The 24,284-nt window shown below is 38.3% G+C and overlaps 2 protein-coding genes across 4 annotated transcripts in view; one reads left to right on the top strand and one right to left on the bottom strand.

The window, feature by feature from the left end:
- Positions 1-17,355, bottom strand: part of basp1 (brain abundant, membrane attached signal protein 1) — a 52,848-nt gene extending 35,493 nt beyond the window's left edge. Inside the window, exon 1 of the mRNA XM_088643921.1 lies at positions 17,142-17,355. The gene's annotated coding sequence lies outside the window, so the exon portion shown is untranslated. The remainder of the gene's footprint in view (positions 1-17,141) is intronic.
- A 5,426-nt stretch (positions 17,356-22,781) lies between these two features.
- myo10 (myosin X) overlaps positions 22,782-24,284 on the top strand; it is a 137,072-nt gene continuing 135,569 nt past the window's right edge. For 2 of the 3 annotated variants that reach the window (XM_088643910.1, XM_088643909.1), the window contains exon 1: positions 22,783-22,956. In XM_088643910.1, the coding sequence (XP_088500036.1) occupies positions 22,879-22,956 (78 nt within the window). In that variant the 5' untranslated portion in view covers positions 22,783-22,878. Of the gene's footprint in view, positions 22,957-24,284 lie in introns of all 3 variants that reach the window. The other variant, XM_088643911.1, reaches the window with a different exon arrangement.

Here is a 24,284-nt window from a genome sequence, read left to right as displayed (position 1 = left end):
CCTATTTGTTAACAGTGGCATAAAAACTAAGCAGAATACTCCTGGATTCTTACAGAGGAGGAGTGAGAGAACTGCTACAGTATATGATTTATTTTAAACAAATTCCTTGATATGCAATTCTTCCTATCTTGGTTTATTTTTCATAACATAAACATAGATTTTGAGAAAATTTTAAAATGGTCCCCAAAAAGGACTCTTTTACTTTTACTTACTCATTTATTAAGGGTCAGTGTATTACAGTGAGCAAATAACATTTCCTGCTGTGAAAGTCACACACATTCCTTAAACACAAATTATTTTCACCAGGATCCCGCTTCACCTTAAGCTGCAGACTTTATGCGGCAATGTTGCCTATTATGCAGGATCAATTTCACAAAAAAGTATCCCAGGATGTAACAATGTTCTCACCCACTCAGTGGAATCCATTCAGATCCATTTAGATCCACCAGACTCATTGTAAATGGTGTCTGCATTTTACCCCTCATGGTTTTCTTTATAACCTACAGTTTTTAACTTTAGACTGCTATGACAGAGCTTCCAGACCTTTAAATGCATCACAAGGCAAAGTCTTTGTAGCAAACTGCAGACCCTGCTCCTTGTACAGTACTCCTGTGCTGAAGTAATTCTTCAATGTCTACAATGTAAAGGATGGATCTTTAACTGCTGAAACAGCAAATTTCCCAAAAGCATTTAGATACATTCCAGTTCATCCTACATTAGTGCACATTACTATACAGGCTTGACAATGACCAACCAATATGAAGAAATTGCAGTCTTCAGCTTCGGTTTCAAAGGCAATATTATTTACCAACGCAGGTTAATTGATATAATGAGAACTGCAGAATGCGCTTCCCTGGGGCATTTTTTCAGCTAAGCAGTCGATGTTATGAAGCAAATATATTGCACTACCCAGAATATTTTAAACTACTGTGTTAAACAGAAAAAGAAAAGAATAGCTTCAGCCTGTGGCCAATTTCAGGGCAGCTTAAAAACAAATACAGATCTAGTGATAAGGACATTGCTAAACTGATTAAACAGAAATTCTCACACATGAAAGAACACAGTGACTGCATTCAACTGGTTACATAAATTCAAGAGTCATAAGCTTTCTTTTAAAAAAATTCAGAAACGTTGATTTGCTTCTCAAAAACACCTCTTTTCTCCTGATCCTCTTATGTCTTTCTCCTTTCTCCTAATGTTTGAACCTTTAAATTATTTTCTATTCGTTTTTTTATACATTGTAGTGTGTAAAATGTATTTTGAGTTTTCCGCACATTACTGGGATAAAACATTCTTCACCACAAACTTAAAAGTCATGAAATGTAGTGTAGTTAATGTTAATTAAATAACTACATTAAATGTAAAAATATATGTTTTAGTGTGTCAAAATGTAACAAAATCCCCAGTTAGCAAATAGACTTTACAGCAATGAAACATTCTCATTTTTCTTTGGTTTAACTATTTGAGAAACATTGCAATGTTTGCTTAATGTTGACACAAAAAGTATGTTTTAATGCCATGGTGCAACATTCCACCTGTATGTATGTATACAACACATAGTTTTAGAGCAGTGTACTGTGAAATGATATGCTATTACCCAGTGACATTACTGATTAGTGCTATGCAATACCAACACAAGAGCTGACATGGATTATGAACCAGACAAATATTATTCAGATTTAGCCAAAACAGACTGGACTGTTCTAGTCTAGACTAGACTGCTTCTCCCTCCTTGCCCTCATTACCTTTTCGTTAAAAGTTTTTTCTTTCTACAGTAGCTTAGCTCTCAGTTAACTGATTAAAACTTCAATAATTAAATTCGCTCACTTTAATGTCTCTTAAAAACATGCATCCCAAAGCAGATACAGGTTTTGGCTTGAGCCTTAAATCTCAATGTTAATTTGCAATCTCTGACTATTGACTAGTTGAAAACTGTCCAAGCTACCCAAGCAAATTATCAGGTGAGGCATGTTTTTAGTTAACTCAGCAGGAACTCATGTGAGACCTAAACCAGAGGCCACTGGGTTGATGAGATTCAGGGTTGGGCAGATCTCATCTACAGTAAATGTTTTTATTTTTTTCAAAAACCTGAAATCTCATTTTTCATGCGTTACATACTGTAGGTTATGGACTTTAAATGGCTTAGATAGTGATTTAAATTAAACTGTAAAAAGAACTCATTGTAACACTTACCTTTATTGATAGCCTATTCAAGAGAGAAATTATAAACAAGTTGGTACAAATACAGTACAAAACGAACTGTAAAATTCATTTTATAGTTAGAATAACATAATAATTTGGGCATCTTAACAATGTAGTCTTCATTACAGCAGAATTTAAGAATAAGGGATGTATTTTGACTGTTTAATGTATAAAAATCTTCATTATGAGTCTGTTAATGTAACTATTATCTTGTTGAATGGGATAATTAGTGAAGTGATTTGATAGGGTTCATCAAAGAGTGCAGGTATCTGTGATGCCACTGTTACAGTATGTGATTGTAACACTGTTAGCTGTTGTGTGGTGAGTGTTCTGGCGCACTATGGCTGCCGTCGCATCATCCAGGTGGGGCTGCACATTGGTGGTGGTGGAGGGGAGTCCCCTTTACCTGTAAAGTGCTTAGAGTGGAGTGTCCAGAAAAGCGCTATAAGTGTAAGCAATTATTATAATTGCTGTGAAGAAAATACCTTATTTCTTTCAGTGGAGCAATGTGGCCCACATGGAGAACAAGGAGTGCAACAAAAAACAACTGAGCTGATAAAACGAAATTGTTAAGGTCAACGTCTAGAAGATGTTATGTAGAGTAACTAACTTCTTTAAAACAAAGGTTTTGTAGCAACTCCCAAGTCCAGCAGTATTGCGCATTGCCATGCCGCCTTTATAGGATGATTAGAAAAACAGTCTATGATTTCTTTGACTGCATTAATTTTAAAGCAAGTAATTTACCATTTTCATTCTATTTAATTATTTGGAAATTATTTTTACTAGAAAGCAGCTACATAAATGTTATTTTCCACTGTTGTAACTATGTCCCTTGGAGTCTATAAAAATCTGAATTGCTGATACATCAAATTGCTCTGTTGTCACAAGAGAAATGCATCCTCTTCACAGAAAGATGTTGCCATAGTGATACTAGGGTAGCTGGGATACGGGCAGGTTCCAGCAGCGAAAAGTGGGCTGCTAGTTCTGAATCAAGGAACTGCCCAGTTGTAGTGCTCCAGCCACTGCCCACTCTGGATCAGATCTCGCAAAAGGTGTCTGGAGATATCTGCCACAAATGAACTAAATAAATATGTGCAAACGTACATAATCAGCTTCGTAGCTGAGTACCTATGGATAAACTCAACAGACATCAGCAGGACAGAGAGGGCTTTCCAAATACTCTTTTGCTTTTACAGTCCCTCCCCCCAATATATTTTTCAGCCCCATAAAAAGGTACAGCTGACAAAGAAGCACAAGATGGCTGAGTTTCATAAAGATAATGTAAGCGGCGAATACAATATTAATGCCTTCACCCTGCATGCCAGGAGAAACAAAATCACCAACAGTACAGAGAGGTGATATGTTGTGTAAGAGCTAATGTCTGTAGTAAACCATTACCAAGGAGCTTTTTTTAATTCACTGTTCTAAGCAAGACTGAAAGCCCTAATATTTAAAGTCTAGTAGGTTCCCAGGTTCAAGATCATGATGGAAACTCTTGAATAATAACATTTTGGCTTCCAGATTGATTAAATCTTGTAGAATGGCTAGTAATTGGTTGAATGGTTACTTATAAGCACTATAAGGTTTCAAGAGATAATTAATCAAAACTGCCACTTGAATGTAATGGATTTTTTCCAGTGAGAGTTGTTTTCTGCCTTTTTAAAGAACAATTTATTAATGTTTGTGTGGTCGCATTTTTGTACCAAAAGCCTTTTGTTGTAGCAGCAGAAACCCATAAATATGCTATGAACATTTACTGTTTTCCACATATACAAACACACAGATATGATAAAGAATAAACACATAAAATAATGTACATAAGAGCACACAAGACTGGAAATTAGGTGGTCCAGCCTTTGAGAAAAGAGCTTTCTTACCAGGAGGATTCTGTTCAACACCTTCAAAAAGCCACTTAACCTCCTTTTACTCTCTGGCCAATATGGAAAACCAACCTCCAGTTGTACTGTAAGTGGCTCTCTAGTTCCAGCTCTTTACCCTCCAGTTGTTGAAACTTGCTTTGGTTAAAAATATCTTCCAATTGACCAATTATTATTAATCAGATTCAAAAGTATAGTACCGCAATTTGAACCAGCAGTGCAGCATTAGAAAAAAAATCAACAGCCGCCTTTTCTTTCCGATGACAGATGATGACTAAAATTGGCTGCCTGCCGTTAAGCACGCACACACAATCAATGGGAGGCAGCATTACTCTCTTAGGCTAGCAAAATTGTACAATTTCAATTTGCACGCTGGCGCCAACAAACAAATCAAATGTAAACCTTACCACTGTCAAAATCAAGCCAAATTAAAGTTTAGCAAAATAAAAAACAGCAATTATTGGTGAAGTTATATTAACATACTCAGTTCAGACATACAGATACTGTAGGTGCAGCTCTTGTAAGTCTTGCTGTAAACAACTTACAAACATGAAGACTTGTATCATGTCCCAGATGAAAAAAAAACATTAAAGTAATTATTACATATGCAATACCTAAAATAATTTGTATATCACTTAGATGCATGTTATACACATACAATGTATACAATCTCAATTCCAAGGTCATTGTAAAAATTAATTCTAGTAGGTAGCTGTGTCAGCATACGTAGGCTGCAAAGGAACAAGTAAAGGTTTATTCCATCCTGAAAAGAGAAGAAAGGAAACACAACGTTTCAGCTGTGGAGCCTTCTTTGGGTGTGAGACAGACAGGGAAGTCAGCAGAGATTATATAGCATAGGAGAACAAAAGTTCCTTCTAATTCTCTCTATTCATTTGCAGGTTTCGACCACGCTTCTCTCTCGACTTCACACCACCCGAGTGCCCACTCTGCCCGCCCCCTGCTCCCGCCTCCTCTACACTCCCGGCTTTTGTTCTCCTATGCTATATAATCTCTGCTGACTTCCCTGTCTTTCTCACACCCAAAGAAGGCTCCACAGCCGAAACGTTGCGTTTCCTTTCTTCTCTTTTCAGCATGGAATAAACCTTTACTTGTTCCAAAATTAATTCTACACTGAAATTTAAAATATACTAAGCATCCCAAACCATCACCTATAACTACAAAACATTAATGAAGTTATTATTAAAAAAATACACAATTTACTTGTCGCAGGACCATTAACATTTCATTGAACAAACACGACAAAGGTAGATTCATTACACCGATTTACGTTCGTCTTCTATGGGGATGATCACTGTGAGGGGCCTATGGTGGAGGTGACAGGCTAACAGCAGGAGGAACGCATGCTTTTCTCCAGGCTGAAGAAGCAGTCTTGTAGGATTCTGTCTCATTCCTCTCGGAGAGCCTGGACAGGTGCTGGATCTCTGAGCCCAAGAGACCTTACACCTTCCCAGCTCTTCCCACTATTGCGCAATGGGTCTTGTTTCTGGTGAGGGCATCCAAATACCCTCATTTTGGCAAGGAAACTGCTTCTACACATGCATTGTCCTGCTGCAGTGTTGTCATGTCAGGATCGATCCCATGGGGTGGCCAGTGACAGGAGAGTCACGTTACCAATAATCACTACAAGCAGCAAGCAGACATGCCTGCCCAGGCCATCACACTAGGACCTCGCCATTGATTGGTCTGGTGTAGACAACAATCGCCATTTGGCGCAGTTGTCCAGAATCACTGATCATTATCTCAGTGGTTTACACCAAAGCTTGATTCCACAATAGAAGGAGCTTCACTTCACTACTGTTGAGAGCATCCGAGGTGCCGTAGACCAACTTTCACAGGAAGTCATGAATGATCAATTAATCAAAAATGATGGCAATATTTAATCAATACAAAAAATACACTATTTTACTAAAAAACATATACAGTATAAGCAATAAACTGAGGTTTCTTTATATGCTCCATATATTTTACTGTTAAAAAAGTCAATTAATTCAGACATCTTTTGCATTCAGAAAGCAATTATTTCCAACATATTGATATCTCCTCGTCTCTGAAATTTTTGACTGGTTTACCAAGTACTGTATTCTGAGCATATTAATATATAGGGGACACACATGACCAAGGTTACAACCACAGACCTATGTTAATATATTGAACTTTCTTATGTGGGTGGAATTAAAAATGAGGAGATTTTTAAAGCATGCAACATTTTGTTCATGGAAAATACACGCATCTCTGGTTTACTGTGCATCGCTCATAAAATGGTCAGACAAATTAACTGTATTACAGGTTTGAGTGCCAAAAATTCATACATGCTTTGGAAAGTATTGAATTTGTGGAAATTTTTCAATCAAAAAAAGATGTATGAAATAAATGTAATCCTCTGACAGTTCAATTAACAAATTATTGTCTGAAGCCACAACCATTTTTCTTACTGTAACAAAAATAAAAATAACAATAGTAATAGAATACATAAAGATATGAAAGCTGTTTTTTTGTTTAAGTACAGTGATACTCTTAAAATAATAAAAGCAAGTACAATATGGGACTTCAGATGTTTATGAAAATTGATCGGTTTTGAGATTTAATACATGAAAGACAACCCAACCACCTCTGTGACACGAATAACAAATATCTACAAATAGTTTATCAAGAGAAAACCTCTGACAGTGGCACATACATACAGTATTTTATTTCTGCATACATTTACAAAACACTACAGAACATAGACTGATACAGTGTAAGCAATACAGAATAAGATAGTACTGGTACAATAATGTATTTCTCTTATTTCAGCTTGCTTTCTGTAGTTGAAAATTCATGAACACATTACACACCCGTCCTCCTAAAGCTGCTTAAGGTTTTCATTTGTCACTAAGCCACAGCTGGTTATTTTCAGCACATGCTGTATTTCCCATGTGTATGTAAAAAAACTGGCATTCATAGCAATATTTATACCCTGTGAATATTTCAGGAGCCATGATTTGAAATAAGAAATTACTTTTTCCCAGTTAAATGGACTTGAGAGTCAGACATGAGAGGAGGCCCAGAGCGCACAATTAAAATATAACATTGTTTCCACTTGGTGCTCAAAATTCCTTTCTGGTCAGAAATTAACCCGGGTTTTCCAGGAGTTGAAAAATCAAAAAGAAATGCCTTTTCATGTTTTTTGTACAAATCTGGGAGAATGGTACCATGCCAGCTGTAATCAGCAATAGACAGGCCTACAGTCTACAAAAGGTATTGAGAGCAGGACAATGATGGCCACACAACAAGTTCATTTAGGAGAACATTGCGATTTGTTACTCATTAGAGCATCTTAGCACATTAGTTTTATGGGTCATTCTCCTCTGCTGCAAAAAACACATTACAATACGCTATTTGTCCTTGCCATGTGAGCTGTCTTTGCCCTGAAAATAACTAATTGATGGCAAGGGAGCCCAAACTTGGCAAGTCTTATGCAGTGTAGCAACCACGCCCACCGTCAGCCAGTGCCCAGACAGCCAGGATGGGAAGAACAGGAGGCAGAGTCAGATGAACAGCAGAGATGACAGTTTGAGGGAATTTGGAAAGTCCCATCTTCACCATTTACAGGGTGCATTTGTTTATGATCGGATGGGCTATTTCTTTCTAAGGCAGCCAACGTGGTGCTGTATGGAATAAGACGTGCTTAGAGCGCATCATCAATGTGCTCTGAAGTGTTCATAAATTGTATTTAATAGATTGAATGTGAGCGTTCTGCCTTTCCCGTTGCCCTCGTCATCGATGCAAATGCTCAGCTCAGTCTACTTTACAGATGGAAAGAAGGCAGGAGTGCAAAGACTGAGCAAATGCACTGTTCTGGGAAAGTGAAACAAGCTCCTCAGGAGCATAGCAGACGTGAGAGAGTAAGTGGGCTGCTCATGAAACTTTAAGCACCAGTATGGATATCTCAATTTGGCTGAGGCTTTTTACTCAGTTTGAAACCTCTCACTCTGAGCAAAACCCACAGACCAAAAATGCTTTGTTTTTACACATTGTACATTCTTCACAAAATCCCTTTAACTGTAAAAAAAAAGGCTTTAAACCTTATAGAGTTTACTGTTATATAAACCATCCTATGGTGTACTTAGTGTAGTTCATCACAGTGAGATGAAGGTAAAGTCATCATAAAACACAAAATGCTCAAATTAAAAGGGTAAGATGCCCTAGCAAGCACAGGACATGATCCGAGCACAGGAAAACCAAGTGAAAAAAAATAGTAGTGTAAACCTACCAAAGTAACTTTTTATAAAGGTATCAACGTGTCGCATTTCAGGATTCAAGACTTTTGGCTTTCCTTCCATCTGCACGTCTTGGTAAGTTTGTCATCACTATATGGTCAGGAGGAAAAGGCTACTGTGGTCAATCAGGATTCCAACAACAATTACGCTGGAATAAAATTACAACCACTGAAAAAACTAAAATTCCATTTTACAATCTGGTGACTAATCAGTAGTTTCTACAGTCCCTGAGTCCAGCAGTTATATACTGTGTGACTACATAATCCTAATTTACATATGCAAATTTAGGACTATTGCTAATCGGCAAAACTGTCCCTAAGGTTTTAACCTCTTCATTTCGGTTATCAGAAAAATATATTTTCACAGCACAGTCCACTGAAATTGAACAAAAAATACTGTGAATGTTGGCTCAGCATGCCCTGGTTTACTCAAACCTTTGTTCAGTTCTGGAAATACTGGCAATGATCAGCTGACACCAACAATAAATTCCTCTCATCAACAAGACGTTCCACCATAAACCATATTCTTTATAAATCCTGCTTGGAAAAATATCAGCTCAAAAAGCCCTGTCAAATCAGTTCTGTATACCCTTTACAAGATTGAAGCCCTATAATTCTCTCTTTCTCCGCACTATAATTATAACCAAAGCTTTTGGCTCTCAGACATACTGTATTGTACTATTTTCCTTTTATATTTCAGTAGCTAGAGAAAATAAAATAAAATATGCATGTCTTCATTACTCATTAGAGACTGTTCTGTTTAGTAAAGAGACAGGACACTAATCCCTTTGGGCCTTATGTAGCATACAGACAGTAGCCTTGAGTTTTTAAGAAGAATTAGATGTACATTTCTGCAGGCCAAGAAGATTAATGCCTAGGTCCAAAATATTTCAAATATGCAAACACTGACAAAGATCAAATAAATATAATGATAATTAAGCAAAGAATGTTGTGCTACATTCTCTTAAATCATGAAAGAGAAATCAAGTCGAGGTTAACTGGGAAAAGTAAATACGGTCACATTGTTAAATGTTACAAAGTTCATGCCAGCCACTTCTGAAAACTGTCTGAAATTTCAGTCCCACTTATGTATTAATCAGTACGTGACAAATCACACAGATGTTAGGTCTCTATAGCAATCGAGTTCCCTTCTCACCAGTAATTACACCTTTAATGTACCACCAGCCACTGTTGATCAAATTAAAAAATAAAGCTTAGAAAGCTGACATTTCATGAAAATATGAAGCTATAGCTGGTATAAAATAATTATCTGTGTTTGATTTCATTTTTTTTTATTGGACCTTTTTTCTAATAAAACAAAAATATCTGAGCTGCAACAGTCAGAGGATGTTATCACGAGTATAAATTGATTAAAAAATCCACTATTATCCACTAATTCACAAAAAATATATATTTTTTTACAGTGACAAAAATGTCAAACTGTAAGAAATCATATTAAAAAAACAATATTGTTGTAACATCTATAATTGAAAATATTATTAAATTCTTTTAAATGCTGCATTTTCTCTTTTGCTTATGAATTGAAGGATTTACGCTTCCCCTGTGCTGTTATTTTATTTATTTGCAGAAAACATGACATTTCATTTTCTTGGAATTTGGAAAAACTCAATGTATTTCAATCGTTTAAAGGACTATCCTCAAATTTGTACCACCCAAAAATCAACTGTGAAATAAATAAAAAAAGGGACAGGGACAGGATATTTAATATGTCCAAAATAAATTCATAATAAATTAAGTCAAAATAAGGAATCTGGCTGAGGTTAGTTACAATCGCTTTCACAGGAAAAGGCAGACATGTTGGGATACAAACTATTATACCTGTGAGATGGCTGCCTCATCAATTCCTATCGCATTTGTAAAGAGAACATAATCATTTGCTAGGTAAGGAGATATGAGGCAGAAATTCAACACAGAAACTGCTCAGGCAAACCCAGATACAGTATTATCTGATAAGCAAACAGTCTAGAGAGCAGATACAACTGCCAAGCCTATTAATCTACTTGAGGATTAAGGAAAACCCTAGCAAAGGAAAAAAAAATGCAATGCTAAAATCACAACTATTGAAAAGAACTGTGACAATTATTTTTTTTAAATTACAGCACTTTACTGAAAGAGTGGTAAGTGCAGCTATCCCTGACCTACAGTATAGCATAGGACACGTGTTAATCAAACCCTAAATTTGTTTCACACAGGTCTAAAATATGACTCCTAATATTTAAAAACTCAAAGGTATCTATCAATATTCCAGAAACACAAAAAAACGTTTCCTTGTGAAAACGCCAACTGTTTCTCCGTTAGAATTTTATTGGACTTTAAGACAAAATGACAAGGAGTCGACCAAAAGCCTGATTGTAAAATGTCAGTGTTGATAATGTTTGACACTGAACAACAAAAACATCTTGTATAAATCAATGAGTTGCAGACTGCTCTTTCAACTTTGTGTCAGTCAGACAGGGCATGTCCTATATGGGAATAACAAATTCCTTCTGAGGTTGAGATGAATGTTACTTATGAATTAGCCTCCTGGTATTTAATTCTGCTTAAACACAAACTAAATTGTTGAACCTACAGACCTGGCCAGTCATTTCAAAGCTGTATCTTTGCTAAATGGCTTAACTGAACAACGTTCGACCGCTGGCGGAAAATCAATTCCAAAAACCGGTTTCTGCAAAACAGCCTGATAAAAATGTCATGTATTTTGATGACTGAGACACAGCAGGTTAAGTAGTGAGCACAAAGAAAAAAACAAGACAACAACCACCGCTGAACAAAATTGTTCACCAAAGCATCACAGAAGCCTCCTGTATTGCAGGGTAGCCTGGAAATTTTTGTGGGAAAATTCCTCAGAACGCCTCCTCCAGACCAGCACACATCCACTGGATGAAAACTGACAGAACTGGGACTCATCAAAAAATGTGGCAGTGGCCCAAAATTTGCAGGGCTGCTTCAGCAGCATTTGCAAAGCTCTTTGCTTTTGTTGGACAATGATGCCAGTGGAAAGATTTGCTTCGAGTTTGGCAGCTCTTCCCTCATAGGCCATGTTGCAAAGATAACGTTTCACCATCAAGACGGACAGTTAGCCTACTCTCTATTCCTGTGTGTGCTGGTTTCAGGTCAACTCAATGCCAACTGTATTGTCTCCTAGAACTCACCCACAGGAATGGGTAGGAATGAGCAGAGGTTTCTGGAAGGATTTAGCATGAATTGTTACCATTCCATTTTTCCACTCTTCCTAATACAACACTTATCCATCCATCCATTTTCTAACTGCTTCATCCAATTCAGGGTTGCGGTTGAGCCGGGGCCTATCCCAGCAAGCAACGGGCACAAAACAGGATACACCATTGATAGGATGCCAGTCCACCGTGGGGCACACTTAGACACACACATACTCATACCAGGGCCAGTTTTCCCAGAAGTCTATTAACCTACCAGTATGTCTTTAGACTGTGGGAGGAATCCTTCATACTGCATACATAGGGAGGACATATACACTCCACAGATAGCACCCCTGGTCTAGAACTGAACCCAGGGCTCCAGCGCTGTAAGGCAGCAATGCTGCTGTACAACTCTACAATACTTATAACAGCCACAATTTCTTGTATTAGGAACACACGCTTCCATCTGATGCAGCTTAAATAGACAATGTGCATGTTAGACATTAATGTACAGTACATTTCAAAAGTATAATCATTTTGTAAGTTTTTGTCTAGAGCCACTTGATTTATGGAGGGTTGTGGCCCTTTGCCTGTCATATCCTGGCACTATGCAGGACTACTCTCTGGATAGGGGGTTACCCCCATCAAAGTGCACAGACCAGCACAATTTAGAGACTCCAAATTAAACAAACCAGTACGTCTCTAGACGTTAGGAAAAACTCATCAAACCAATGGAGTCCAAAGAGACTGACCATAGAAGGAGTGAGGAGTTCGTACAATATGTCCTCCGAGACAGCAGGACAAACCACCACAGCCCTGAACCGCCCAGTCAGGAATCAATAACAGTAAGATAAGCAGTACAGTTCAAATATTTTGTATGAGAATTCAGAAATTTTCCATATGTCCAGGTTTGAAATGGGTGATGACAATGAGACGAGTTCATATTTTCCTAGCCATTTTAAACTCCACACAAAGAGGACACAGTTCACCGATCATTTGGTTTGACACTGTTACCAGTATCGTAACACCGCCCTTCAGAGCTTGAATCCATTGCAAACTTGGAATAGTTAACCACATGACCCACCTTTCAGCACAGCAGAGTACTCAACTGCAATGCAGCTTTGGGCAGCTGGGAGATGCAGGAGACAGCAGATAGAATGCCTGACTCAAAACTAACCACGCATGTGACAATGACAGTAATTGGTTAAACGGTGAATTGTCCCACTTTCCACTTTGTACCATCCCAAGAGCAGAAAGCAACTGAACCGCTGCTCCAAGAGCAGGAAAAGAAATTCACTTTCAGCAAGCCCAAAATATCTTTCATAATCATTAAAAATGCACTAATTTGTTTGGACGCCGCTCTTGGTGCTACTGAGCTTTTTTTAATGATTTAAATTATACATCACCGAGTATTTGTTATGACCTCTTTCACCCTGCAAGCAGTTTCTGAATTGAATTCCTGCCTTGCATCCCCTTGGTCAAATGACTACCAAGTGTTCATTTCATTATCAGTTAGAACGCCCGTACTCCACTTCTAACATCAACCCATGAGCTGCTGTATCTTCTCGTCTCGATGCCCACACCCTGCACCACACATTCAACACACTGGTGTGGTTTCATTAGCAGTGCTGTCCCTTCATTGTGTCTGTCAGCAACACATTCAGGCGTTGGCCGGTGTAGGCAGGCAGTGGCTGAACTCATGTCATTCCGGATCTGCATCACTCTTGTGCGCAATACATCGGACTTTGGGGGACGTCTGAAGTTTTTTGGAGGATGGAGAGCTCAGCTTCGAAGAAACTGATGTTTCAGTTCTTCCAATGTTTGGTCCCAGGCAGTATTCACACCAAATTGAAATCCATATCAACTCCCACTGTGTGTAATGGAAAAGCAAACATACATTGGCCTAGATTTCTGTCACAGAGATTAAGAAGCAACACCTTGTTTTCTTTTCCATATTCTAAGGTTCTGCCATTATGTCCTACTTTAACAGGTTGCTGTTAATTATTATAGTTTATTTTTTATTTTTTTGGTTCCAGCTTTCACCACTCTTGGACAGTACTACATTGTGTGACATTGTGATATAACAGGCTAAATACATTGTTTCAGTATCTCCATCCAAACATTGGGGAAAACTGACAAGGACATCATTCCAGGAGTCAAAATTAAGAAAATATCATCACTGGTTTCACAACAGATCACACTGTATGTTCCATCTCGCTCAGTGTTATGTTGGGTTTACACTTGGCAATTACTGCTAGCAATGTAGCAATGCTTGCTGTCAATAATTGTTAGCTTATAACTGCCAGCAGTTATTTCAGATTTGCACTAGCCAATTTCTTTTTTGCTGGCAATAATGCTACCAATTTCATGCCAATTCCAAATTTTTGTTAATGGGCAAAAACAGTGGTTTACAGGACTGGAAAGACTAGGACCATTAAAGCTCAATAACATACAGGACATAAATATGGGTAATTGCTTACCAGCCAGTGTTACTAGTAATTATTGCTATGTGCAAACCCCCTCTGCTTTTCAGTTTTTATCATTTCAAACTTGCCAGTCCAATTTAGAAGCTTTTCACAGAACCAGCAATAATTCCCCTTACAAAAACTTGCAGACACAGCAAATTCACACATTCATCTTGGTGGATATCGGCGGACATGGGATTCTACATCACAGAATCTACTGTACACATGTGGTATTACAGTTCAGCATTCAAGCAGCTGATAATTCGGATTAAAAAGAAAACAGAAGGGAACTTGGATAGGAATTAACATTGCGTCTGCAATTCTGTACATGTCAAAGGCACAGGAAATCTCCCCATCACACAGTATGTACAAACGTAGGACTGTAGAGGCCCCAGTGAGTCAAATTAATGTTTTTGTGGATAATGCATTTCAACTTCACTTTCCAACATTACGTTTACCATGGTATATCTACACAGTGCATTACACTGCCCATGGTTTCACCAAATATTTACTCCTTTGTGCCACAACTTCTATTGATCTGGATCATGCATCCTCATATACAGTATGTTCTCATCATGTATACTGTACAGTATATTGTACATCACGACTTCTCTTGTCTCCTACACTTAACTACACTCTTACAACATGAGAGGAAGCTCTTGCCATGTGGAGAAAACGAACCTTTGGAGGTGGACATCATTACAAGTTCATTTAGTGGCGCAATCTTTAAATAGCTCTTTTTTTTTCATTGTATGTACTGTATAACACTGTATATGGGCAAAGCACCAGATGCTTTGCCTCTTAAAAAAAATCAGAAATAACTTTAAACTCAGTTGGCCTGCATTTCCCTAATTGCTGATTGATCTGATTGTGTTTTAATGTTGCGAAAATAAAAGTGTTTTTCTTGTCATTGTTCACCCCACAGGAATGTTCAATTGGAGCCAAGCACCCTTCTGTTTCTGCAACACATTGTAGCAATGAAAAAAAAGGTACAGTATGTAACCACTGAATACCTAAACAAATCAGCTTCCAAGCAGCTCAGTTAACCACATTTATGACAAAAAGTGAGTAAATAAAAACAAGATAGTAATGGGAGCAGCTTTTGGCTACATGGAAATATGCTCAAATCTAGTGTAACCATAGACTGCTCTGCATTAAAATAACAGGATTAGACTAACAATGTTGTTTACTGTGATCTACCACAAGGCTTTCCAGCCTTTCTGACACATGGTCTGCTGTTTTTTGATTCAGCTCAGTCCCTGTTTTTTAATTAAACTACACATTTGCTGATTGTACATTTCTGAGTTCTCAGTTCTGGAACTGTCGTGAGATCTCAATATACCTACATCATTCATATAGTGAAAACTTTCCTTCTCGTCTTTTTTAGAATTTTCAGGGCAGAGAGAGCAAATAAATTTTAATCATAATATTAGTCCAATTAAGCAACTGAAAGTACAGGTGGGTTGAAAACCAACAGATAGGTCACCAGGACCCAGAGTCTGGAGCACTGTTGGGGCTAAACGATCTGATGTTCATCGCATATTTCCAATCCCCAATCCTAAATTTTATAAAAAGAAACAATATTTTGGTTAAATTTACTGTTAACAAATTACGATCCTGGGCGTTATAAAAAATAAAACCAAAGCGATGCAAATCCACAGGGAAAGTATAACAAACGATAAAACAACATTCATATCTATGGTGTTCATATGTGGAAAAAAGTGTTTAAAAAAATCACACGCACGAAATGTGTATGTGTGGTTTCTTCCGAGCCTCTTCACGCCATAAAGCAGACGTGTCCAGCTGCCTCAGTCACATATGTGTAACCTGCTGTATCTTGGATGATAAAAGCTATGTCGTCTACAGCCTGACCGCAAGCAAGAAAAAAAATGTAGAGAAGCGTAGCACACCATGAATCTACTAAGTAAGCATTCGTGTCAAGAAAAGGCTGTCGTCTCACTAGATCGCAAATGAAGCAACAGTCAATTGATAAGGGAGAAGAAAATCAATCTTTTATCCACACCCTGCTTGCAATGCGCATGTGCTTCCTTAAACAAAGGACCATAACAATTACTAAACTGGGTTCATTCATTCTCAATACAGACACGATGTAAAAAGACGTCTTGTATTGTATATAACGCTATCGACAAAGACATCACACACAAACTCATCCGCATCACTTCACGGGATTTGCAGTAAATGCCGTCCGTGCCGGGGTTAAGACACTGTTTAAATCAGAGTGAAAACCACGCCAGTGCCACTTCCATCTGTGCAAAATCAAGACACGGTTTCCAATCGCTGCAGGCGCGGACTATATCGAGAATTCCTCAATACATCTCCCAGAGCGACGAAGGTTTCGACGATCTGTTAAGACCCAAACCGACACCGACGACGGTCTCCCTTTGTCTTTTGCGAAAATGAAATGTTTTAGGTACATTATGGTCTCGTATCGCTTAAGCAGTGCAGCCAGATGTGTCGGCACACACCCCCAAATACAGACAAGAAGGAGGGTGGGGGGGATGAAATGTCTTATTAGAAAAGCATTACGGTTTTTATAACCTATGATTTCCTTGTGAAAAAAAAAACGTGACATCTTTATATTTTGTTAATCTACCGTACTCAAGTAAGAGCTTCACATCTTTTTCCCCCCCTTTTTAAACTAATTTAAACACAAAGTGATTTTTTTTCTGGTGATAAGGATTATCCCAATGAAAGGATCCCCAAATAAATAAAAAAACACAAAATACTATTAAACACTAAAATACGCAATACTAAATCAAAATCAACAGCTATTTTTAATCAGTAATCAACCCCTTTTTCCCCCCCAAAAAAAACGTTTTATCATCAAAACCAGGACGTCAAATTCACTTCATTGGCAAATAAAGTCATTCACCACAACAGCAAAATAAAAATACTAAAAAAAAACAATTTCTTATGACTGCTTTGATAATAAATCTTATTCAGTTTTTCCTTCCCTCCTTTCGCCTATGAAATACACCCCCTCCCCTCCAGTTTATTGCTAAATTGGACAGTATGCATTACAGCTGGGTTAATCAACGGAGATGGTACACATGCAAAGTGAATCTACCCCAAAAAAATAAATAAAATAACATCAGCAACCATTTTATAAAACTCTTACCGTTCTTCGCAGTTAAGTTCTAATGGGCTCCCTGCTGAAGAGTCGGTGGTTATATATTTTTTTTCAGCGGCGGTGTCTCTGCGCTCGGTAGCTGTGCCTATTAGGGTAGTGCTCTGCACGTCGGTCTCTGCATTTCTCCCTCTCTCGCACACTCTCTGGCTGGGGGCAGTTCAAATCCTCCCCACCAGCGCAGTACGGGGAGGCAGAGGGCGCTGTAGCACAATCGACTTCGACAGGATGCGATTTGTGAACGCAGCGCACCCGTGATAAAATAATTGGGAAAAGGGCTATTTGGTGCCAGTGTGGGGGGTTTTTACTACGGGCGGTGACGGTTTAATAATGTGCTTGCATCGCATTACTTTAGATAAGGGATGGCGCTAGCTAGCGTCCAGTTATTCCCCGAGAGAGGAAAAAAAAAACTTCACCACTCTACATCCAGCATTAGACTTAACATTTTAGGTCAGCAACGGTAGGCTCTATCGTTTTCCCCAGTTCCGTGCATGGTTGTAAATTGAGAGTATACATTTTTGCGCGGGTGCTTTGATAATCATCATATTTTGCGTTAGATCACACAGACAGACAGGGGCTTAATGTACAGAAATGCTCTATATATTTGGCAGCAGCGCACTGCCTCAGAATTAATACATTTTTTTTTTCAGTTCACAGTCTGATGCAATATATGTAGACTTTGGGCGCCCCCTGTCGACGATAATGCATTTTCATAATACTGTGCTTTTTGCTTTTATAAGCACCGATCCTGACAAGCGCTTGTTAAGTTTAGCTGACGCGTGTGTCCAAGGCAGGCAGCTTGCGTAGAATGATCACACAGCCGTACAGCAAAGCCAGCGTCAGGATTTCACACGTACCTAAGGCACACAGCGCAATGACTAGAGCAGGAGACACATCAAAGGCGGGTGAATGAGAAATGCAGTGCGATAAAAAGTGTAGAATGGGAAATACAGTAGATGAAGAGCGAGTTAATAGGTTTAAGCAGCAAAAAAAAAACGAAAAGAAGATCACGGTTTATGAGGTCACGCGTAATAGAAAAGAGGCGGGGTCACGGTCGATGACCACACGGTGAGGCGTATCATCATTATTATAGTTATCATCTTAAACATGAACAGTCTTATATCAAGTTCTGTTTTAACACAGTTCTTTCCAGCACAAATGGTCACAGGCTAATCTCTGGGGATCAGGACGCATATTAGTGCTTTATTTGTGAAAATGATTGTGAAGCATTTTTGAATGCGAAAGTCGTCAGAGGGTAAAAAACGCAAGCTTACTGCTTGACTGGCTTATGGAAAAGGAAATGGGGGTAAAGTTTCTTAAAGACTGTGATCGCTGTTCCTGACATCTACTCATTAGTCATGCAGTATTACTGAATCTGTTCCTAAAATAGAGCCGCATAGTGTTCCCATTTGGAATTTCCAAGTGGTTCCTCGGTGAAAAATATTTGAAGAACTCTTCGGCCACCAATTGGCCTACATTCCCTTTTTTATTTTATTTTTTAAAGAAAAGACTCCATTTATGTACCCATTGTTGTGCCATATACCTGGGTCCACAGTATGGGTCATTACCATTCTGAAAAGGTACGGTTATTTGAATTGCAGGAAACCTTTAGTTCAAAAGCACGTTTCCAGGATTTCAGCATAGTACCGAAATGTTAATCATTCCTATATTAATCCCTGCCACTTTACTAGTTGTGTGTAGCAGGATAAGTAATAACTACACCCAAATGCCGTTGGTTTTAAACGTCTGTTGTGTAAGGCCCAACCTTACCATAGAGACCAGAAGAGCTTGATTTTATTGGCCGGTATCTGATCCATTCTCCTTTTATGTCCAAAAAGCACTTACACTTAGGTTTAGATTGCATGGATGCCAGTGTAAGGGGCTGTAGGGCTGTGAGATGTGAGGACCCTGAGGAACCTTTGCTTATATTAATATAATGCAACTGATTGTGACATCAGATTTTCTATCGAATGCTTTTTCAGTGCCTGTTGTGATGGTTGGAAAGATGCAGTTCGTTCACATCGGTTTTGAATCAGTCCTCAGCCCACTGCGCTTTGACTGTTCCTCTGCCTCTCTGTCCCTTACTGCTGTCTGAGATCTCAAAAACATAAAATGTCTCCTCCTAGAGGCTCTGATTCAAAAGCCATGCATTTGGATGCTAAGTGAAGTATAAACATACAGAGCAGTTCCATTTTGTTCTGTTGTGTGAAGAAGAAAGGCCATTATAAATATTCCGCTGGTCTCCGAGGAGGCTGGGAGAAGAAAGCAGTAGCTGCAAAAATGGCTCTGCTGCTCCTCTGGGAACAAGGATCAGTAGCTACACAGTGCATGTAGGAAGCTCAGGCATGCTGCAGCAGGAGCTGAAATCTGAAGGCGACTTCAGCAGCCCCATGGTGAAAAGACAACAAAAGGCACAAGGACAGGATCTTGGATGAAGATGTGGGAGCACCGAGCAGTCAGCCAGATAAGCGAAGTTCCCTGGCAGCAAGAAACCAACAAAGGCGGCAGTTCTTTTTTTAAAACCCGCTACTTTCAGTAGGCCATCAGACAGAGAGCCTTAGCAAGGCAGCCAGTCTTTTCATCTTCTGCCCGAGTATGCTCAGATCCACAAAACAGCAGCGAATGCAAACACAAAGCTTTTTTCCGTGCTTTTGTATAAGAAGGCGCACACACAGTACGAAGCCCACTTTCATTCCAGAGACGGAAGCATGTAAAATGTTTAAATAAACATATTTTCAGACTGGACCCCCAAGTGATACCATCCAGTGTCATGTTTGTGATTTGTGTTTCTGGCATGGCATTTATATTTCATCCTCCATCTGTCCTCAGATTTTACGCTTTGTGGGTTAACAAAGGCTTGACACGGTTTAGGCATTTAAAGCTGGAATAGCCCCTAGTAGATGGGTACAAGCTGTGTGAACAAAATGAACAAGAGTCGATTGCATTTGGGACATCCACTTTTATGTAGCACAGGGTACTTTTTATCCAAAACATTTCTTAAAAGATTGTAGTGATCTGCCACCATGTCAGCAATGTGTTCTGCAGCCACATCACTCTTTCTGAAAGACTAACAGATGACGGATACCAACTTGGCCAATACTGACATGCCCTATGGACACACATGTCCTTGATCAGTCTCAGCGTGTAATCTGAATAATATTTTATTGTGTGTATGCAGAAATTATATTTGAGAGCGGAAGGCCATGTGAATGGATCGATAAGTTGATAAAGTCAACAGAACAGCCATAGTGGTGGTGATGATTTTATTTGAAATAAAAATGAGAAATGTCACATTATAATTCAAAATGTAAAACATGTATATTAGCTTGCTTTATAAAATGCTGCAGAAAATAAGAAAAACGTTCTCTTATTTTATGCTGCCAAACCTCATTTGAGTGCACATGAAATTGGTTGTATGCTGTTTTTTTCTTAATCTAATTCAGGAGAAAGGTCATCATTCAACACAATAATTTGGTAAACTTGTGTTCTCTTGCCTTTAGCTCTTAAGGCATCTGTCAAGTGCAAATATGTTGTGGCCACGTTACTCCCCATCTGTAAAGCAGATGACAGTAAATTCTAAATCTGACTGCAAGGCCACTTGGGTCATGTCTTTACAAATCAGTATGTTTTCAAATAAATTAGAACAGATGGCAACACACCACCACAAGAAGCACAAGAAGCAAGAAAAAAAGGGCTTTTCTCAATTTAAGCAGATAGAGAGTTTATGTCTTGGTGCGTTTACCAGATAATTGTGTGTAAAAAAACAACTATAATCTCCCTTCTATGTTTTATATTAGTTTTGAGAAAGATCCTGGGGATATTGGCTTAAAGAACATGGATGGATAGCTTATTTCAGACTCCTATTACCCTTTCTGATAAGACTTTTCACTGTTAATCCTGAAGGCGTCCATTATGTTGACTTTGTCTTTCTCAGTACCTTTGAGGGTTTTGAATATTTGAATCAAGTCTCCTCCTAGGCTTTTCAGCCATAGTGAAAACAGCCCAACAGAATAATCACAGAAATACTCTTTCTTAATTTTCCATTCTTGTCTTGACAGTAATATTGAGCAGACTGTGAAGATATCTCACGACAGTGCTGTAAGAAAATATTACAATGAAGTAATGAACGCTCCTGGTTCTGTGGCAGTGGCATGGGGAGTGACTGGCTGGAGATGACTTTACAGACTAATTACAGTGGGGCTGCTGGCCACGAAGCAGGTGAATTAGCTAGGAAGACAGAGATAGAGCAGATATTCTGTGGACTCAGGGGAAGGAGAAGAGAGAAAGCTGGGATTCTCCCATGGTATTATAAAGGGAAGAGGCTGGAAAGTGTGCATCTAGAGTAACAGGGGTGAGGTTATGGGGAAAACACTGGGGTGTGTATGGATCACAAGAATATTACTATAGTGTGCTGGGAGCTTGTAGCTCATGTGGTCATGACCATAGCTGGAACGAAATGTGCAAATTGCCTCACCTTCGAAACTCAAAATGAGAGCATAACAAAATACTTGTCACTTCTTGTTCTGTGAGTTTGCAGAAAATACTGCATAAAGGTGTATATAACAAGCAATTAAAAGGAGAACAGATCATATAACTATTGTTAACTAAGTCATAATACTACAAAAAATATTTGTAAAAAAATACTCCATGCAACACACATCATAGCAACTGCAGCAATAACATGAATACAAGTGTCTATTTTTGCAGCTACCATATACACACATCAATATTATTTATGTGACACAATTTTCATGAAACAAGCTGCAATCTAAAAGGTTTGTGGCCCCAAAATGTGTAATGATTTCTTGCAAGTACTTCTGCAGGTTCCCTTGAGAAATCTTTCATTATGCCTGGGCATCTCCTAGGATTTGACATGTACAGGAATGGTGATGGATTTTAGCCCTTTTTTCTAATAGATTATTTTCAGGATCCCTTTGATTTTTTGTTATTTCATCGTGCTGGGTAGCTAGAATCCTAAAAGCAATTGCATTTCTTTTTTGCAACTTAATTGGATCCAAATTAGTTATTTTAATATTGCGGTCTTTCTTCTTTTTGAACGCATTCAACTGTTTCCTCTAGGTGGCGCCTTAACCCCGCCGTCTGTTCAAATGTCTCCCTCTTGCCTGATCTGGATGAGTATACTGTTAAGTCTTTAAACTTCGTGGCATCGCTTTCCAAACTGTTAATTGCGGTTAGAATATTTTCTCCGGTCGGGATACGTTGTGTTTTTGCTTAATTAAAGAACTTTACTTTTTTCGTGGCACTATAATTTAAAATAAGCGGTGCAGTTTCATGTGATTTAAACTCATCGTGCATCTTTTTAGTGGCATGCTAAGCATTTATTTGGGGTATTGTGCTACTCATTAAGGATCAGATACACTATTTATATACACTATTTCAGTGTCCTCGGAATTAAATCCTAATGCAACATTCTATTGTGTTTAAATTAGGAACTGCACCTCAAAATAAATAAACTTGTTTAAGTTTGAAAAAATAATACCTGCTGAAATTCAGCAGCCTCTTAACTTGAAAGGTGGTGCACTAAATGTAAAATCCTAGTAATTTCCTGGTTTGTCTTCGGACCTATTGGTCAACTCACCTGGCGTAGCAATCTGACTCATCAAGATATTACAGTACATACTGCTCCTGTAACAGTCTTGACAGGAAGCACCGAATTTCTGGCGTTTCTAACAGATATCAGAATTACATGGGTTAAACATCTCCGAATATGGATATTGTGAGTCTTTTATCAAACAAAGCGAAATATAAAAACCACGATGGAAAGATTTTATTGGACATTATTCAGGTAGGAACAGTTGTTGGGGAAATAAATGTTTTACATGCATTAGGAAGTAACCGATCGATTAAATCGAATTGTTACATAATGTAGAAGTTCAAATATATAACATAAAACAACATTAAAAGACTGCTTTGAGGTACGCCATGTTTTCAGTTTATTTGAATAAGATTTAAATAAATGCAGTACCTCAGGTAGGAAGACTCCTTTCCCAAAGTTAGTCTTACATCTGAATGTGGAAATCTAAGTATATTAGCCACGAGTTAATTCACATTTCAAGGTTAATTTAATGTGATTAAGAACTAGACTCTTCAATATCCCAAGAAAATTATACTATACGATTTGCTGTTGTGAAGAGAAACTTTGTCAATCGTATTTTTGTAAAGTCTTGCAATTTAAAACGCGAGAGAAGTACCGCCGGTTCTTCTGAAGCTTTATGATTATAAGTAATCCTTTTGGATGGTTTTGGTTAAGTTTGATGTTCTGCTCAAATTAATTGGACTGCACAACATTCACACTTAATTGTTCTACATTGGAGATGAAGCCTTCGGTTTAAATCAAATTCCTGGAATTTAGCAAGCAACTTTCTGGTCATTTGTTTCAGCTACCGTAATCATTTCCTAAAAAGGATGTGTGGAAAATAGCCCTTTCCTTAGTTTAATCTCTTCTATTAAGTTCTCTATGGTCTCGAAGGTTTCGAAGGGAACGGATACTTACAGTATGAACAATACAAACTAGATGCACATAGAAGCGCTTAGTGTCGCCTGCTTCTCAGCCAAACCAGCCGCGATACTGTATTGAGCGTCCTTGTCCCCACGCTTGTATCTTAGTATTTTTTAGAGGTTTCTTAAAATGTTTAAGGTTTCAAATACATAAAACTGTAAATGAAACACCATTCGCAATCCGTAACCACATTTTTTTCTGATATAATTTTCATTGAAATGGGAGTGTAAATTCATTGAATACATTACTAACAATTATTATGAATGGCTCCCTACACCGCTAAAACAACAAAAACTTACCTCGGAGAACTATGAAATAACTGCGATGTGTTGTTTTTTTTGGTGTGTGTGGTCATAAAAGATTTGGATTTCATTATTTTGTTTGTAAAAGAGTTCTTGATTCCCAGTTTTTAGAAGAAAAAAAAAACAATTTTATAAAATTATAATATTCACTGACATCTGTAGGACACAGAAAAACGCGGCCTTTGCAGTTCAAAGTTTCCACAACGTGTGGTAACTCTGGTCTTGCACTGCCATATCCAGCGGTCAGCCTCGTTTTGTTCATTCCCAGGCGTGACACACATGCGAGTTTTAAACAGTTTACTCCATTATTTG

This window comes from Lepisosteus platostomus, chromosome 8, assembly GCF_059453375.1.
Source record: "Lepisosteus platostomus isolate fLepPlt1 chromosome 8, fLepPlt1.hap1, whole genome shotgun sequence".
Classification (NCBI taxonomy): domain Eukaryota; kingdom Metazoa; phylum Chordata; class Actinopteri; order Semionotiformes; family Lepisosteidae; genus Lepisosteus; species Lepisosteus platostomus.
This window is presented reverse-complemented; position numbering and strand designations above follow the sequence as displayed.